This window comes from Paroedura picta, chromosome 17, assembly GCF_049243985.1.
Source record: "Paroedura picta isolate Pp20150507F chromosome 17, Ppicta_v3.0, whole genome shotgun sequence".
NCBI lineage: Eukaryota > Metazoa > Chordata > Lepidosauria > Squamata > Gekkonidae > Paroedura > Paroedura picta.
Window position 1 is genome coordinate 19,555,229 of NC_135385.1, and position 19,028 is coordinate 19,574,256.

At 51.5% G+C, this 19,028-nt stretch overlaps 1 protein-coding gene across 2 annotated transcripts in view; it reads left to right on the top strand.

Annotated features, from left to right (window-relative positions):
* The window catches only part of CCNF (cyclin F), a 56,149-nt gene that overhangs the window by 36,553 nt on the left and 568 nt on the right, over positions 1-19,028 (top strand). The window contains exons 3-19 of one of the 2 annotated variants that reach the window (XM_077316531.1): positions 329-544; positions 6,160-6,314; positions 7,098-7,204; positions 8,311-8,378; positions 9,423-9,616; positions 9,821-9,874; positions 10,961-11,065; positions 11,423-11,500; positions 11,694-11,845; positions 11,938-12,102; positions 12,927-13,050; positions 14,747-14,927; positions 15,385-15,472; positions 16,220-16,319; positions 16,643-16,767; positions 17,117-17,286; positions 17,870-19,028. The exon at positions 17,870-19,028 is cut by the window's right edge and continues 568 nt beyond it. In XM_077316531.1, the coding sequence (XP_077172646.1) occupies positions 511-544; positions 6,160-6,314; positions 7,098-7,204; positions 8,311-8,378; positions 9,423-9,616; positions 9,821-9,874; positions 10,961-11,065; positions 11,423-11,500; positions 11,694-11,845; positions 11,938-12,102; positions 12,927-13,050; positions 14,747-14,927; positions 15,385-15,472; positions 16,220-16,319; positions 16,643-16,767; positions 17,117-17,286; positions 17,870-18,324 (2,355 nt within the window). In that variant the 5' untranslated portion in view covers positions 329-510 and the 3' untranslated portion in view covers positions 18,325-19,028. Of the gene's footprint in view, positions 1-328; positions 545-2,625; positions 2,813-6,159; positions 6,315-7,097; positions 7,205-8,310; positions 8,379-9,422; positions 9,617-9,820; positions 9,875-10,960; positions 11,066-11,422; positions 11,501-11,693; positions 11,846-11,937; positions 12,103-12,926; positions 13,051-14,746; positions 14,928-15,384; positions 15,473-16,219; positions 16,320-16,642; positions 16,768-17,116; positions 17,287-17,869 lie in introns of those variants that run through there. The other variant, XM_077316532.1, reaches the window with a different exon arrangement.

A 19,028-nucleotide genomic window follows, 5' to 3' on the forward strand; every position in this document is an offset into this window, starting at 1 on the left:
CTCGGGGGGGGGGATTTTTTTCTCGCCCTTTGCCAGATAATGCGGAAGAACCTGAAAATTGATATGTGTTGAAAAGGGCCAGATTGGAACGGAATCTGTTCAACTGGGGAAGGTTTAGTCTCTGTTCTCCGAGCAGGGCATCAATCATCCCCTGCAAAATCCTCTTTCGAGCGGGGCCATTAGATCTGGAGACGGTTCTCATCTTGCCAGAATTAAAGCGTTCACCCCCCATAACAGGCCATTACTTTCGGCTGTCAGATCGGTGAATCAACATCCGAGCAAGAGCAGATAGAAGACCTTTTTGCTTTCTTTCTCTCCTCCCCCCTAGAAAACGGAGCTGGGAGATGACACAATGAAATGGGAACCCTGCCGTTTCGCAGATGGGAACTGCAGCACTTTCCTCACTTTCACACCGAACTAGCAGGATCGACAGCTACGGCGGGTGTCGTTTCAACCTCTTTGCACGCAGGCTGGCCCCGCACCACATGAATCACTTGCTTGCTCAGCACGATGACTCACGGCTGGCTGTGTGAAGGGGCATTGGGTGAGTTCTTTCTGAGGTGGTAAAAGCTGCCTGGACTGTACCACTCCCAGTAGCAGGCAGGCTTCACTAGATTGAGTGCTTTTTGAGTTTGATTAAAAAAAAAAAACCCTGCACATGGAAAACAATGTCAGGGACAAGTTCCACCTAGCCTGACATTCTGATTGTTGCTTTAAAAAATTACTTGCAGGATTTGTGTTTGAGCTTGTAAAGTAGCTTTTCATTATGAACGCTGATGTGGTATAATCTAGGGCAGTGGTTCTCAACCTGGAGGTCAGGAGGACCCCTTGAGGGTCGAACGACCCTTTCACAGGGGTCGCGGCAGGGCAAGCAGCTTGGCTGGGGGGTGCCATCCATACAACAGCCTTGCGGGGTAGATCGAGAGAGCATTTGTCTGTCTGGAGCAGCGGAAAAGAGTAAGATCGGCATGGTGGGGCAAGAGGCAGAACTGAACTGAGAAACCCTGGGAAAAAAACAATTTATATACAATCATGAACCATGTATCTTCACGCCATTGGTCAGTTTCGGTTTAATTTTAGTGAAAGAACCCTTGCAGAATTTTATGGTTGGGGGGTCATCGCAACAGGAGGAACTGTATTAAAGGGTTGCGGCATTAGGAAGGTTGAGTACCCCTAATCTAAGGGGACCTGGGAACTATTTAATTAGGATCTGTAATTCAGTCTTTTCCTGCAGCGTCATTTTCATGCACCTCCATCCCAGCGGCTATTTGAGAGGGGAAAAAATATATATATATATACTACCACCCTATGATTTCTCCCACAAGCTGAATAGCAGGTGGATGGCAGTGAATTTCCTTACAAAAACATAAGGGGGGGGAAAGGGGAGAATCTCCTGGCGGATGGAGAAACCGCCATTTTGAATGCTCCTTAGCATAAGAAACTTGATACCTGAAGAAATGCAGCAGGAAACAGAGTCCCACGGGGAGTGAAATGCTTGTTTAATACTTGATGATGGTGGGCAGCATTGGGGGTTTAGGCAGAAGGCTGGAAAACTTGTACAGGAAGCATACAGAAGGGAATTTCAAGTTGAAAGAAACTCCCATTTGAGAGTATTTTTGTTCAACAGGGAACTTAACGAATGGTTTGGAATGGGTATTTAGGAATGCCATTCTGCAGGCTGGACCTATGGATTTCCAGCTCCTCTCCAGGTGACAGAAATCAGTTCCCCGGGATACCCTGGATGCTTTGAAGGTGGACTCTATAATTGGCGCTGTCTCAAAATTTCAAGGCTCTCTCCCCAAAACTTCAGGAACTTCCCTGCATCCCATCTCCTGCTAGTGACCAGGAGAGACCTGGCAGCGCGTAGGTTTTAGCCTGCATAAATTGATCCCTCTTCAAGGTGTCACAAGCTGCATGGTTGTGTTTTTATCCTGTAGCCTTGAGTTAAATAGACAGAAAACCTAAACGTGAAGAAGGAAGCCACATTTTATCCCAAGGGGCGTACACATGGTGGTCTTTAAAGCACCAAGATCTGTGTGACATTTCCTTTTTTTAATGGCCCTAACAGATGAACCAGTTTTTAAGGTGGCCAAACTGGGGCTTTCCAGGTGTCCGTGGACTACAATTCCCATGAGCCCCTGCCACCTGGCAGGGGCTCATGGGAATTGTAGTCCACGGACACCTGGAGAGCCCGAGTTCTTTTAAGGGCTACATGCTGCGTGTGGTGAAAGCTCTGCCTGCTTTTATACAGGTTTTTAAATTTAATTTTAAGGAATGAGTAATTGGCCAATGCCTAATTTGGCGCGTGGTGACTGTCTGGGATTTTCTCTGTGGCGAAGGCCGTGACAGGCATCTTCCCTCAGACTGGATTTTTCAAGTTCCACGGCGGCCTGCCATTGGCTGAGCCGGGGGCCGCGCTTGCGCACATCCCCACGGCTCCGCGCGAGGCGTCCCTCCCCCCCTTCCCGAACCTCCAACCGCCCCGCGATTCGAATCCGCATCTCGGGGCGGGCCAATGACGGCGCCGCGCGAGCCGCACCCGGGCCCCGCCCCTCAGCCAATCGCGAGCCCTCCGTGGGTTTGAAAATGTAGGCGCGGAGCGGCCAGGCGGGATTTTCCGGCGGGTGGGCGGGGCGCTGGAAGGCCGTCAATGGAACTTGGCTGCCGAGGCGGAGGGGGCGGGGCCTGTCCAGGCTCCTCCCCCCGGCCGCAGAGGCGCTGAATTCGAAAGGGCGCCGGAGTCAGTCCTGGTGCAACTTGGAGGTCCCGCAACTTCGGATCCGCTGGTGACCCGCAGGCATGAAAGCGGGCGGTGAGTGCCCATTCCCCTGGCCTCAGGCCTCTTGAAGGGTCGCGGGGGTGTTGCTCTTTTAAAGACCCCAATGAATGAAATCGCCCCAAAGGAAACAGGTCCCGCTGCGCTCTGCCCTTGTGCAGAGTAAGTTACTCCAGGGTTACTCGGCCAGGGTGGCCAAGCGGTGGCTCTCCAAATGTCCATGGACTACCATTACCATGAGCCCCTGCCAACCTTGGAAGGGGCTCATGATAATGGTAGCCCGTGGCCATCTGGAGAGTTACTCCAGAGATACTCAGCGTAGGTGGCCAAGCGGTGGCTTGTCAGAAGTCCATGCGCCCCTGCTTGTAGGCTGTCGGGCTCACGGTAATTGACACTCATGGCCATCTGCCGAGCCAGTTTGGCTCCCCTGTGCTCTGCAGTTACTCCAGAGATACTCCGCAGAGTTACTCCAGAGTAAGGCTGCCAGTTTTGGCCTGGCGTGGGGCTTCTTTCTGAGTTGGGCGGTTTAGGATTCCCTCACAAGCCTTTAAACTCTGCATCAGGACTGCCCTAAGTAACTTCCTGGGAGAAAGAGTACAAAGTGTTGCAGCCTTTTAAGAGTACTTAAGAAAGGAGTAGTGGCATTTGATTTTTGTGGGCGGAGCTCCGGTTCACCAGGAAGGGGTACCTGTATCTCGGGAAGCCAGGGGGTGGGGGCCAAACAATGGTTCTCCAGACGTCCATAGTCTACAATGACCATGAGCAGGGGCTCATGGTCATTGTAGTCCATGGACATCTGCAGAGCTAGCTGCAACCCCTCCACTGGATCAAATTCGGTCTCGCTTCGGAAGAAAAAGCCTTCTGCAATGCATCTTTGGGGGAGGCAAGGAAAGAGGGAAAGAGGGGAAACCGGGGCGCGCTTACATGGAGCCTGGTTTAGGGCGGCTGCTGGCGCATCTGCCATTTCTCCACACTCGAGTCTGTGCTGGCTTTAAAGCTCCGGAGGAGTTTGGGCGGGTGGATTTTAAAAGGCAGCGGAGCCTATGGTGGGAGGGGATGCTGCAGGGCCTTTGGAGAAGGGGAACATTTTGGGGTGCCTCTTGGGATGGGTAGATGGGCAGGTTTTTAGGGAGACCTGAAAGCCCTTGAGGGTTGGGAAGACGCACCAAGCAGGTCTACTCAGAGCCTCCCTCCCAGGGAATTGGCTCATCTAATTTCCTGCTGCTTTCCTCTATCCATTATTTCTGCTTCATTGAATAGGTGTGCATGCACACTAGAGCTCACACCTGGAGTAGAAAGAGATTCAAGGGGGTCCCATGTCCGTCTGAAGCAGCAGAGCGAATTTAGAGTCTAGCAGCAGCTTTAAGACCCACACATGAAAATGTGCTGGCCTTGAAGTGTGCCTCTGGACTCTAAAATTTGTTCACCTCGAATGAAAGATTGTGGGTCTTAAAGGTGCTTGGGGTCTGTTCGTCTTCAGCTGCAGCAGTAGTTTTAGAGAGATTGCTAAGTTTTGAAAGGGCAGGATAATTTTTTGTCAGGCTTCTTTGTTTAGTGCATCGTAGATTTTGACCAGGTTGAATTTGTTTTCAGTTCTTTCACTTAGTTAAAAAATAAGAAATCCAGGATTCCTTCAGGTTGGAGTCTTGTGCTGAGTTTTATCCTGTAGCCTTGAGTTAAATAGACAGAAAACCTAAACATAAAGAAGGAAGCCACATTTTAGCCCAATGGGCGTACACATTGGATGGTGGTTTTTGCTTCAGATTGGGAAGAATCTCATTTATTTATTTTATTTATTATTAAACTTATACTCCACCCCTCTCGACAAGTCGGCTCGGGGCGGCTTACAAATAAAAGGCAAACAGACTTTACAATAATAAATACAATAAAAACAATAAATAGATAAATTCAATTCCATCCCATGCAATTCAATCTCAAGTCATCACCAGCAAATCCAAGTTGCTGTTTTTTCCTATTTATCTCTGGAATCTATTAACCATTTACGTTATGTTGTAGGTAAATTTACCCTCACACTTTATAAATTTGAATGGATTGTTTTCATGCCATGATATTGTATTGGAGGGAGTGTGCATGTAAACGAAAGCTCATACCTAGAAGAAAACTTGGTTGGCCTTAAATTTATTTGGCTGCTTCAGACCAACATGGCTCCCTGCTTGAATCTGAATTCAGTTATATTTGCAATGTTTCCCATTTCTGCTTTCCTAATTACAAGCCTGCCTTTGAATCTTAACAGCCCAGTTGTGCAATTTTTATGTGTGTTACTGGCTTGAATGACTCGTGAGTCCGTGAATTAAGTGCAATACTATAGAACACAACTGCAGTTCAAACCATAGATTAGGCAGGGGTAACCACAGGCTACATCATATGCTGCAGGGATAGCCCTTCCAAAGTTAAGTGTTCTGTAAACATGCTTAATTTTGAGTGCATAATGCTCTCTGAGATTTTTCAGCCCTGAAATTTACCTGCCCTGAGTCTCACAGGAAGGGCGGGCACCAAGAATGAAGGTGATTATTATTACACTTCTGCTGTGCTGGGGAGAAAGGAGGACATGTGCGTTGTGGCCTGTGGCATGTAGTGAATTACAAACGCATGAGTGCACAAGAAGCCACAAACAAGCCATACTTCCTATCTTAAGCACACTTACGTATGGGATAACAACTGAATTGCATCATTTCTTAGTTCTTATGAACTAGTTTTGGGGGGGTCTACTAAACTTGTCTGCAGGGTGGCCTTGAAGGGGTGGCAAAACTCAGTTGATAAATCTTCCTGTGTGGTTTTTGTTTTGCTTGTTTGTTTTGCTTACTGTGTGCATGTTGCCACCCTACACAACCCTGTGCATGCTTGCTTGGGAAGACATCCTCTCACTCAGATTCGCTTCCGAATTAAACATGCCTAGGAACGTGCTGCTGGTTAGTGTCCCGACTGACACATGGATCATCCAATGCTCATTGTTGCTCTGGCAGCATCCAGCCATTCTTGGAACTGCGTTATTTTGTGTTCGGTGGCATGACCACCATAACAGGAAGTGACAAAGCGTGACCCAGGGAAATTGCCTTTGTACTTGTGGTTAGCAGCAGGTAACACCGTTGCGCATGAGCAGGGTCCCATGCGTCAGCAAAAACTGACTGTGATGGCATTAGTTGTGCCTGTCAATTTCAGTGTATTTCCTCTGCTGTGTGGTTCCGTATTTATCCCAGCACGTTTTGTTAAAACGCAATTGGTTTTGATAGCAACCGGTTCACAATGGCAGGCCATCATGAGAGCTAGCGACATGGCGCGATCAATACACTGGTGTGGGACAACGGCTTGCGTTTTTGGAAGGGCCGCTTCAGGTTCCTGAAATCCCCGGTCTCCTGTTTTAGTGACCCACTGCAGATGTTCCGGGTGCTTCTCGGTCCCCTCGAAGCGAAGGATGCGGAAGAGGCCGAGAGTCCTGACACTGCTGAGCCTTCCGGAGGACGTCCTCTTTCACGTCCTCAAGGGACTGCCTGCCGAAGACCTCCTTTCCCTGCGTGCTGTGAGTCCTTTCTTTAATACTACAGCTGATGGGCTGAACTGGGCGTGGAGCAGTGGGCAGGGTGGCCTTTGGGGAGGAACCCCAGAAATACTTTCCAGGAGCCCAGGAAGGGGTGATAGGCCCCTACATAGAATCGAGGGAGGGAACCAGCCCGTCGACTGATGGATCGTTGACTATTTCCCTTGTGGAGAAAGAGACCAGGCTTGTAGAGCAACAGGGGAAGGGGTCTCCAGTGGTGTCTAGTGATGTCAGTGGTCTTCTAGACTTCTGGGAAAGGCTGCCTAACCCCTGGGGAGCTCTCACGTAACCCGGGGCTCCCTGGAAACCCAGTTGGGCATCCCTGGCTTAGTGTCAGGCAACAACTGAGGAAATGTGGGGTTCAGATTTTCACTCGACCAGGAAACTGCAGTAGCCTTGGTTCATTTGCACTCTAGCCTAAGTGAGCTCATGAGGTTGTTGAAAGGATGGGGGGAGAAGGCACATGAATGCTGCCTTGAGGTCCCCAGAGGAAGAAGAGATACCAAATGCAAAGGGTCCCTGCTTTCGCAGATGGGTATCAGTCTGGGTTGGATATTTTCAGCTTTTCCGGGTAGCTCTGAAGATAAGTACGGCCTAGCTGAAAATGAGCTTGGGAGAGCCCCTTTCTGCCGTGCCTGAGATGGGTGTGTGCATTATATACACCCAACTCTTTGTACTACCTGGCCTTGAGGAGGCTTATTACAAGTCTGTTTGGGATAGCACTAACAACACTCTTCTCTCTCTCTCTCTCCCTCCACCCCCTAGGTCCACTCTCATCTTAAGTACCTCGTCGATAACCACGCTAGCGTCTGGGCTTGCGCCAGTTTTCAAGAAGCGTGGCCTTCGCCGAGCAATCTGAAAATGTTTGAAAGGTAAGCTTGCCGGATCGCTAGGAATCCCGAGGCGTTCGAAGGCGCCAAGATGACACCCCTGATGGGGTTGCGAAGGGTGAAGGCCCTCCCGTATTTCATGCAAGAGCCCCGTCCGGTTTCTTTGCCCTTTTAAACGAGGTTTTCGTTCAGCTGTCTGAGAAGCGTGAGCTGTAATAAAACCCCTGGGAAATGAAAATACGGACTCTGTCACTGCGGCCCCCGCTTCCCGGTGACGTAATACAATTCACCAGCAGTTCAGCGGTACCTTGAGAGACTCACAAAACTGATCCGGGCCTAAGCTACCGTGAGTCAGCTCAGTTCCTTGGACGCATCAGACTCTTTGTCTGTTTGGCGGTCACGTTTCTCCTAAAAGCGTTCTCTGCCAAGGGACGTCCTTTTGGTCTGTTCTGATGCATGAAAGCTTTTGCTGGAGTGCCAGTAGCGTTCTGCTCCATGTGAACTTGGCTCCCCCTACTAAATCACTGTTAATGGGCCTTGTGAATTCTCCTGTGAGGGGAGAGGAAGCTCTACTGAATGTCTCTCCTTCCCTCTGCCCCTCCTGGGTGATGCACAGACTCACATCACTGTATCTCATTGCGTTGGGTCTCGGCTGCTTTCTCTAGAACTCGGCTGCTTTCTCTGTAGACCGTGCCAAAGTGCTGTTCGAATAGATGTGGCTGAGCTCTGCTGGTGGGAATCGCTGGGATTTACAAAATTCATGATATGGATGAGGGTTGTGAGTGTCCTGGATAGTGCAGGGGGTTGGACTAGATGACCCATGAGGTCCCTCCCAACTCTATGATTCTATGAACTGAAGGGAGCTTGGACAGAGGCGACAGGAGTCTGACAAAGAGAATCACAGAAGGTGTCTCTAGAGGCCATCTAGTCCGACCCGCTGCTCAATGCAAGATCAGCCTAGAGCATCCAGGGATCTTTGGCCCTTGTAAGCTTGTTTCCCGGAGATGTTTTTGGTCTTTAAGTTGCTATTAGAGTCAAACGTTGCTTTATTGCTGCAGACCTGCCCTCCTGAAACGAGGGCCGGCACCGTTATTTTGGATTTAGAAAAGCAAACCAAAACAACCACCCTCCTCCGTATTCTTCCCCAGGGCTGCAGAGAAAGGGAACTTTGAAGCTGCGGTGAAACTGGGGATCGCTTACCTCTACAACGAAGGCTGTGAGTATGCGTGCAAACTCCGAGCTGCCTACTAGAGCGGGGTGTAACCTTTGCAGACTGACTCTCTGCCCAGTTAGGGCCAGCAAGGCGGCTACACATTAGACGTTAAAATTGACTTTAAGAACAATGCACTCAGGTGTATAAAAACGCCTGGATCTAATGTTGTTCAGAGCGAGTGCTTAAAAGGGTCGTGGGGGATTCTCTGTGCCCAGTGTGCCTTGACTGGGAGAGGCACACGCAGGATGCTGATGCTAAAGTCAGCAGAGAGTTAGAATCATAGAGTTGGAAGGGGCCACACAGGCCATCTAGTCCAACCCCCTGCTCAACGCAGGATCGTAGAATCATAGAGTTGGAAGGGGCCACACAGGCCATCTAGTCCAACCCCCTGCTCAACGCAGGATCGTAGAATCATAGAGTTGGAAGGGGCCACACAAGCCATCTAGTCCAACCCCCTGCTCAACGCAGGATCGTAGAATCATAGAGTTGGAAGGGGCCACACAGGCCATCTAGTCCAACCCCCTGCTCAACGCAGGATCGTAGAATCATAGAGTTGGAAGGGGCCACACAAGCCATCTAGTCCAACCCCCTGCTCAACGCAGGATCGTAGAATCATAGAGTTGGAAGGGGCCACACAGGCCATCTAGTCCAACCCCCTGCTCAACGCAGGATCGTAGAATCATAGAGTTGGAAGGGGCCACACAGGCCATCTAGTCCAACCCCCTGCTCAATGCAGGATCAGCCCTAAGCATCCTAAAGTTCGCCTTTCTCAGTGTGGCCTTCCTGCCTTAATCTCCCCACGCTGCTCCTGTTCATGCGAGTGCCATGCACTGATGACATGGTCTATTTCTCTCTCACACACACACATATTCCAGGTTTTCATGCTCTGCGTGGGACGGGGCGCATATCTTGTGCCTTGCGGTTGACCGTCTCTGGGGTCAAAGAAGCTCGGTGGCCCTTCGGGACAGCCTGTTTTGATGTACAGAAGTCGTCCTGGTGGCGCGTGACCATGGGCCTTGCTTTTTGTCTCTTGTACCGCCGCTCCAGTGTCCATCTCCGACGAGGGCCGGGCCGAAGTGAACGGGCTGAAGGCCTCGCGGTTCTTCAGCCTGACGGAGCGCCTGAACGCCTGTGCGGCCCCCTTTGTCTGGCTCTTCATCCGCCCGCCCTGGTCCCTGAGCGGAAGCTGCTGCAAAGCCGTGGTCTACGAGAGCCTCCGAGCGGAATGCCGCTCCCAGCAAGTAAGCTGCCCTAATGCTAAGAAAGAACCTTGGTCAGTGAAGGGCAGGTCTCCCTCCCGAAACAAGCAGCGGATTTGCAGGGGCAGAGATTTTTAGCATTCGCCTGGTCCTTCCGAACGCCAAGCCGTTGCTCTCCCTCCGCGCTTCTGGCCTCTCGGCTTTAATCTTATCTGCCGTGGTGACAAATCGCTCTTCCTTTCACAGGCTCAGAGGGGATCGATTCTATATTGCCTGGCGAAGGTGCTCCATCTCTTCGAGGTAAGCCTTTTTTAACAGCCGCGCCACTCTGGTCGTTCCTGAAAGTGCGTCTAAAAGCCTGGAAATCCAGCACAAAATCCGACGTGTCAAAAGGGACTTTAACGTAGGGGGGAGCTCATGTGGCTTACAAAGTCCTCGGCTAGCAAAACGCTTGCTCTCAGGGGGTCTTGCATGCCGTTAGACCCCATTCTGATGACGAGATCAACAGGGGTGGGTATTAAGTGCTTGGGCCAGAACACGAAAGCACGTAATTGGACAAGATAAATCGGGAGTTTTAAGAACCGAACACCCAAGGAGTTTTGGTTCAAATTAGGAACCTAATGGTTGATCTGCAAAATACAAATATATTTGTCATAATTAAATTCTAATAACAAAAGTTGGGGGATGAAGAGTTGCTTTTTATACCCTGCTTTTTGCTGTCCATTCTGTCTTAGCCAGTTCTGGCCTTAATGATGCAGCCAGGCAATACAGCTGTAGGTGAAAGGGTGAGAAGGAGGCATGGTTGGTTTCAGGCTGTTAGCCCTGTAAAAAGCACAAGCGTTTTTTCCTCTCGTGGCCGTCCTCTAAACACAAGCCTTTATGCAAAGCATTGGGGAGGTGCAATTTATAGAATCATGGAGTTGGAAGGGGCCATGCGGGCCATCTAGTCCCACCCCTTGTCCAGTACTTGAAGACCGCCAGTGAGGGGGAGCTCACCACCTCCTTCGGCAGCCGATTCCACTGCTGATCGTGAAAAACCTCTTCTTGATATCTAGCCAACATTATTCTCCATGTTGCTTAATCCTCTGCTGCCAACAGGAACCTTTCCCTGTCCTCCTCCAAGTGACAGCCTTTCAAATACTTATCATGAGCCATCCTGTCCCCTCCCAACCTCCTCTTCTCCTGGCTGGACATTCCCAAGTCCTTCAGCCTTTTCCTCCCAGGGTTTCATCCCTTATCCCTCTCCTCTCCACCCTCTCAGTTTTTTCCCCCCGTCCTTTTTGAAACGAGGCCTCCAGAACTGCCCACAGGACTCCGGGTGGGGCCTGAACAACGCGGCATGCAGGCGGGCCCTGACAAAATCCTGTGATTTTTCTTTTGGCGTAGGATGATGAGAAGAAGAAGGAAGCCCTGGAAATGTTTGAGACCTCCTCGAAGCAGGGCTGCTTGCACAGCGCCTACCTCCTCTGGGAAAAGAACCAAGGAGCTGCCGTGAGTGCCAGCAATTCACGCATTGTGCTAGCGGGCGGGAGAGGCAAAGGGCTCCAACGAGGCTTCACGCCTGCCAGGAGGCAGGATCCCAAGGGCCTGAGGACGAAGGCGACAGGGTCTCCATCATGCGGACAGGACTGCCGTGAACGTCGCTCGAGCCTCGTCCGAACTAATGCTCTTGTCAGTGCTGGAAATGGGGAGCCTGTCCCTATAGTCCTGCCTCCTGTTTTCGAACCTGGGTTTCCTGGCTCACAAAAGAGAAAGGAACGTTTCCTTTGTGTTGTGCACAATCCTGCGCCGTTGCCATAAGCCGGCCGGAGAAGAGTCTTCTAACCGGGATCTCTCCCTTCTTTGTAGATGTCAGACCCTGGTCGATACCTCCAGAGCCTCCGGAAACTCAGGGACTATGCAGCTAAGGGCTCCTGGGAAGCCCAGGTAAGAGGGGAGATGCAATTGAACTACCTTCGTTGCACTCAAATTCACGCAGGGGTGGCAGCGAGGCCTGCCCCGCTCCCTCCAGCTTCTGATGCTGCTGCTGCCCCCCCAAACTAGGTTTTGAGGGGTTTTTGGATGTCTATTGCTCAATTACCTTTTGCCGTTCTCACCGTCTGCTTCCTTCGCCGTCCAGATAGCGCTGGCCAAAGCTTGCGGGAGCGGGAGCCAGCCGGGGCTGGAAGCCAGGGCCTCCAACGAGATGGTCTCTCAGCTCTTCCAGGCCTCCCTTCCGCTCAGCAAGCAAAGCATCTTCACCGTGCAGAAGGGAATGAATGAGACCATGAGGTAGGAAGCCTGGGACCCACCCCCCTCTCCCCTGCCTCCCGGGGAAGGCAAGCCGCCGCCCTCACCTGCTTTGTCCGCCTTCCTCCCGCAAGGTACATTCTGATCGACTGGCTGGTCGAAGTGGCCACCATGAAGGATTTCTCCAGCCTCTGCCTCCACATGACCGTGGGCTGCGTGGACCGCTACTTGAAAATCAGGCCTGTCTCCCGGGCACGGCTCCAGCTTTTGGGAATTGCGTGCATGGTGATTTGTACACGGTAAGGAGCTGAGCTCCCAACTTGGGCCCGTCCTTGTGAGATCGCCCCACAATCTGGGAAAGGCGGGTTTGCGTGTGGGTTTGTTCCTCTTCCGGTGGCAACGAGTGATGTCTCCTGGGGCCCCTTTTTTTACTGAGGCTCGGTGGGAGGAGTCCAGTAGCTTTCACAAAAAAGGGGTTTGAAAGGGGGGAAGGCTTTGACGGGATTGTAAGTTTTGTTCCACTCCGCCCGTCAGATGCCAGCAGCCTGTGGTTGGCCCGCACTGGAGGGTTGGTTCTTGCTTTCATTATAGCAGGCAGTAAACTTTTGCTTTAAACAAAAGAACTTGATGTGTTTCCAGTTATTTGCTTAAAGATGTGTTTTTGATTGAGGAGGTTTGGTGGGGAGAGTTACTCCTTCCTTCCCCCGCTCTTTTGAGAGCCAGCTTGGCAGTGTGGTTAAAATCCGTTGGCTCCAGTCTGGAGAACTGGGCTTGATTTCTCACTTTTGAAGTTGAGGCGGTCACAGTTCTCTCAGAGCTCTCAGCCTCATCTACTTCACAGGATGTCTGTTGTGGAAAGGGTAGGTGATTGTAAGCTACTTTGAGACTCCTGGGTAAAAAGAGAAATCCAGCTCCCTTCTTTTTGTATCCCGCTTTTCTCCACTAATGGGATCCAAAGTGGCTGACAGCATTCTCTCCTTTCCCATTGAATCCTCACAACAGCCCTGTGAGGGGGGTCAGTTTGGAAAAGAAACAGGAGCCTGCCTCATCTGGCCTAATTCAGTCAGATGTGGGCTTCTTGTCTTGCGTTGGGGTCCACCGCTAACCACTCTTTCTGTCGCAGCTTCATCAGCAAAGAGATTTTGACGATTCGGGAAGCGGTTTGGCTGACCGACAACACGTATAAGTACGAGGATCTTGTCCGGATGATGGGCGAGATCATCTCCGCCCTGGAAGGCAAGATACGGGTAAGGTCTTTGTCCAACATCTGCGAAATTTGCTCTGGTCCAGCCGACTGTCGTCAACAGAGTGTTGGGCCTTGGCCTGATGCATTGTGGGTAATGCTTGCCGTTTCTTACATCCACAGCCTTGGGAATGGATCTTCTCTCTCACGGCAGGGCAGTGTCACAATTGAAATAACATATGGAATAACATATGGAATTCACTTGTGACTTCCTGGAAAACGGGAATGGTTGTGTGGGTCATAACTCTGCAACCCGTTCTGGTTCCTGAGGTTCTGCAGTGGAGTCTTGTTCTGCATTGTCCTCTATGCTGAGAAACGTTGTTTCTAGTTGCGGGGAAGTTTGCTTCGCGTTGCCCATAGGCCTGAGGAACACTGTTTCTAGTTGCGAGGATTCACCCCCTTCTGCTGGTGTAGGCTCACTGATGTCCACAGCTTTCACGCCTCTAGGATTCTCATCAATGTACACCGCATTGCAGATCTTCACTCTGCCTGTCTGGGGGTTAAGGATCCTGTAACCTTTACAGAATAACGCCTGCTTCCACTCGGCATTTCTGTCCGACGTGGCTCAAGGGGTGTCCTGTCCACACGCTGACCAAACATTGATCTGCTTCCTTTCCACAACGTTGCTGTAGTGCAGGAGCAGCCAAAATAGTTCTCCCAATGCTTGTGGACTACAATTCCCAGGAGCCCCTGCCAGCATCTGCCAGTTTGGCTGCCCCTGCCATACTGCATATCCCCTCCATGTAGTGGTTATGCACAGCAACCTCTGTTCTGGAGGACTGGATTGGGTCTCCCACTTCTCCACGTGCAGCCAGGCTGGTGACCTTGAGCTGGTCACAGTTCTCTCTGAGCTCTCTCAGCCTTGCCTACCTCGCAGGGTGTCTGTTTTGCGGAGAGGAAGGGGAGGTGAATCTAAGCCGCTTTGCAACTCCCTTGGGTAATAAAAAGCAGGCTACAAAACCACATCTCTTCTTCTTCAGCCTGATAGGAATCCTGGAGGGGGAAAAGTTGCCTACCTTGGTCTTTTTCCGCATCCTGGCTTTAGTATCGTGTGATTTGTGTTGGGAGGAGGGAGATGTTGTTGCTTTGGGTGCGTTTTCAGATTTTTTTTCTCCTATTCCCCATTAACTGCTTGGTAGTCTTTTTAAGAGCCTCTTGTGGCTCAGAGTGGTAAGGCAGCCATCTGAAAGCTCTGCCCATGAGGCTGGGAGTTCGATCCCAGCAGCCGGCTCAAGGTTGACTCAGCCTTCCCTCCTTCCGAGGTCGGTAAAATGAGGACCCAGCTTGCTGGGGGGTAAACGATCATGACTGGGGAAGGCACTGGCAAACCACCCCGTATTGAGTCTGCCATGAAAACGCTGGAGGGCGTCACCCCAAGGGTCAGACATGACTCGGTGCTTGCACAGGGGATACCTTTACCTTTTACCTTTACTAGTCTTTTGATTACATCAGTGTCTCTCTACTGACCTCAGCTTTGCTGCTGAGTCCTGCTGGAGGCGAAAACGACCCCCCAGCTATCAGAGCAGGCCTGGCAGCTTACTTAAAAACACTTCCAAAGGGGCGCGTGAAGCATCACGGACATGGCATCAGAACGGAGAACTGAACTCCCCAGTGTCAGAGTCTGGCGCCGTGTTCGTTTTTCTCTATTAGTTTGACTCCTCTCTTCTTGTTTAACGCCCTTTTGCAATCTCATTTGAAAGATCCCGACGATTGTGGACTACAAGGAAGTGCTCCTGGACCTCATTCCACTGGAAAGGAGGACTGGGCACCTGTACAGCTTCATCTGCGAACTCTCCCTCCTCAACACGGGTCTCTGCCAGTATTCCCCGGCCTGCCTGTCTGCCTCGGCTTTCTTGCTCGCCAAAGTTCTGCACCGGCAAGGTGAGCGATGAGGCCTTTTGAGAGAGAGCCAGCGGGCCGTGGTGGTTAAGAGCGGCAGCCAGCTGGGCGATCCCCGGACTAGACCCGGTTTTGTTAGAGCTGTTCTCACAGGGCAGTTCTGTTGGGGCTCTCTCGGCCCCACCTACTTCCCAGAGAAGACAGGAAGGCGATTACCAGCCGCTTTGAGACTCCTTCGGGCAGTGAAAAGCGGGGTATAAAAACCAGCCCTTCTATCTGCTTGGCTTTCGAAGCATTTTGTCTCTGAAGCCATCTCCCTCCCACCCCACCCTGGTGTTTTTGGGTTCAGCTTGACTGCGCGCCCAATCCCTGGCCCAGCACATTGTGCTGGAGACGCCCCCAGCAAGGACAGGTGTGGCTTCCAGAGAAATTGCTCCAATGTAGTATTGAGGATTTCTGTGTTTTAAATTTATTTCCCCCCCCCCCCCTGTTCTTCCAGCTCATCCTTGGACAAGCCCGCTATCTGAATGCACTGGGTTTACCCTCGAAGAGCTGAAACTCTGTATGCTGAGCCTCCACAAGAAGTGGTAAGCCCTTGAAGGCCTTGTGGTGGTGGGAGGGGGGGCAACTTGAAGCTCTTTCTGGCCAGTGGCTCGTCCAGGCCAGTGGGGCTGCTCGCTCCCCCACGTACATGGGGGAATGCGCTCTCTACCTTTGGCAGCACTTCTGCATTGATGCATTGGGTTTGGAAACTGCCTTTCTTGACACAGCCACCTCGGGGCGGCAACAAGACCTACAACCCGAAATAAATAATTTTTTTTTGGCATGCAACACGAAATAAATGAATAATAAGGTAAAGGTAAAGGTATCCCCTGTGCAAGCACCGGGTCATGTCTGACCCTTGGGGTGACGCCCTCCAGCGTTTTCATGGCAGACTCAATACGGGGTGGTTTGCCAGTGCCTTCCCCAGTCATTACCCTTTACCCCCCAGCAAGCAAGCTGGGCACTCATTTTACCGACCTCGGAAGGATGGAAGGCTGAGTCAACCTTGAGCCGGCTGCTGGGATCGAACTCCCAGCCTCATGGGCAGAGCTTTCAGACCGCTGCCTTACCACTCTGCGCCACAAGAGGCTCTAATGAATAATGAATGAATAATACAGGGATATTAATGCTCACGTCCCAAGGATGTCTCTAGCAAAGCTGAAATTTGATGCTAGGATTGGGGGTTTGGAGCGGGGTGATGCAATATAAAGGAACATTTGCCCCCCTATACTTCTTAGTTGGTTTGGAAATTGCCCTTTGACTCAAAGGCCCGTCCTTGTTTCTCTCCGAAGCTTCCACGATGACGTCCCAAAGGACTACAGGCAGGTGTCTCTGACTGCTGTGAAGCAACGGTTTGAAGACGAGCGCTACGGAGAGATCAGCAAGGAAGAGGTACGTTGAATCCCGTTGGCTCACTGGGTTTTCTACTCTAGAAATGAGCGACTGGCGTGGGATGGCTTCCTGGGTCATCAGCAAGGCAGGATTCCTTATGCAGGGCGGGCAGTAGCACCACGGTGGCCATACTGTGGCTCTCCTGTTGTCCATGGACGGACTACAATTCCCAGGAGCATCCTGGTATATTCAGCTGGTCTGGTGTTGGAGGGTTCTTGACCCCAAGCTCTGGTCCTGGGTGCCAGCCCTGCTTTGGGACCCCTGACAGGGACAAGAGGGAGCAGTGACTGTGGTATTACTCCCCCTGGTTTCTCTGATTGTAGGTGATGAGTTACAGCCAGCTCTGCACGCTGCTAGGAGTGAAGCAGGAAGTCCCGGAGCCCAATTCTTGGCCCGCAAGCACAGTGGAAACCTTCCTGGCTTCTCCATCGGGGAAGCGAACTAAAAGGTAAGCGAATGCCTTCCGGTCCTTTTTACTGGGTTGCTTCAGACAGGGGAGAGAAGCGCAGGGGAAACAGTGCGCCGTTTCTTAGTGTTAAGGCTCGGGCCTAGTTGGGGAAAAGCTGCCCAAGAAAGTAGCTCCTGGCTTCTTCGTTAATTGGGTGTGTGTCACATGCAGGAAAGACCGATCTGTCTTTTTTCAACTCATCTGCTTCCCTGAGGGATATTGACAGGGTGGGTGGAGCCTAGATGTTTTGGGAGCCTTTTTGAGAGTGTAAATCGGAAATAGTTGAACTACCGATGGGTTTGTAATTGCATCTGGGGAATCTATACGGACGGCTGTGTTTTTGGGACAGGCGAAGAGAAGACAGCATCCAGGAAGACAGGGGCAGCTTCGTAACGACCCCGACGGCTGAGTTGTCCAACCAGGAGGAGAGTCTCCTGGACAATTTCCTCGACTGGAGCTTGGATTCTTGCTCGGGTTATGAAGGAGATCAAGAAAGCGAAGGGGAGAAAGAAGGGGATGGTAAACATTTGGCAGTTTCCTTTGTTTTTGTGTTTTTGGGGAAAGGGGTGTGCGTTAAGTGTGGCCCATGCGATCAAGTGAGAAGCAATAGTTCTTTGGACTGCATGTTTGAATGTGCCCCTTTCTTCCTCCCCCATCCAATAAGCAAAAAAAAAAAAAAACCTTCCATGTTGAGAATTAAACAGGACTTTTTTGCCTGTTGTGCCAAAGAAATGTGAAGGAATTTTTTTTACCACCTTGTTTTGGGAAAGGGGGAAGCTTTCAAAATGCATTTTCCAAGAAAGGATCTTCTAGCTGGCTTCAAAGAAATGTGCGATTTTCCAACCCCCCCAGGAAAAAAAACCCTTTTGTTGGTATAAATGAAATAAATTCCTTAGCCAAAGATGGAAGATTTTTAGTGCAGAACTGTTTAATCACCCGAGTGTCAAATGCTTAATGCCGCTCCTGTAAGAAGAGGCAATAAACCCGCTGGAACCGGGAAATGAAACAACCCAGATTATAGATACTTTCCTGTTAATCCATTTGAATTCCAAAAGGTCCATGCAATGCTGTAATTGTGTCTTTCTTTCCCCCCGCTGTGCAGTTACGGCTCCCAGTGGGGTCCTGGATGTCGCGGTAGTCTACGTGGATCCTAAAGACCACTGCTGTCAAGAATCCAGTGACGAAGAGTGCCTTGCTCAGGATGGGCCTGCCCATGACCCGGGGAGAAATGACCCGCCCGGTGGGGTGAAGACGTGGCTCGTGTGTCACACCCTGCGAGAATCCACCCTGGAAGCCAGCTCTGGGTATTCCTCAGTCAGCAGCGCCAGCCCTCCCTCCGCCACAAATCACAACTTCGGCGCGGCCCTCAAAACTACCTCAGCGCGGCTTCCGGGCCTTGCGAAGAGCCAAGGCCTGCCTCCACCTCTGGATGCGGAATCATGTTTACCTCCCGTCGGCCGGCCCGGCAAGAAAAGCGACCGGCGGCGGGTGAAGAGGAAAAACGTGGCCGAGTACAGCGAAGCGGAACGGATGAATATGGGCTTCATAAGCCTCTGACGTGCTGCCGCTCACTCCTCGGCCGGCCTGGGAAACGGAACGTTCTCTAATTGAGCCTCTGGCCTGAGGGCCGCAAAATGGCTGCCGGGCTGCGTGGCCCTGCTCGCCACCCATGTTTACTTCCGAGCTTCCCCTGAGTTTCTGTCCTGCTCCCCTCCTGCCACATCTGGCCAGTGGTGTGTTAGTGCCATGGTGAAGTGCCCGGGGGCAGGCAGGGGAGTACCCCCGACTCCCGCTGCTCCCTCTCTATGCAAACGACACCCTCTTCCCGACATGTGCCAAATGAGCGTTGCCCCCGAATCCCTTTGGAGTTTGGCCTCTGCTAGGAAGCTCAGCCATTGTTCCCTGGCGTGACCTTGCCTCTCCTCTCACTGTGATACTTCAGGGCAGCTTCGGCGCTAATTCTCAGACCCCTGTTTTGCAGATGACCATCTCTAAAAATTGTGGCCAGGTGCTAAACTGCTAACTGTAGGGAGATTAATCCAGGTGAATTCTGTGCTGATGGTTTGCTTGAAGCCCTCCAGCATCCTGCTCTTCCTTCTCGTTCCCCTCTTCCTCGTCCCCTTTGATGACCCCCCCCCCTCTCCCCGGCTCTGATTTTGTGCTCTCCCATTTAAGAAATACGCGGGTTCTCTGTGGCTGACTTACTCTGATGCAAGGCTGTGCTTCTGCAGAGGGGCAGCCGAGTGCGGGGAGGAAGGCAG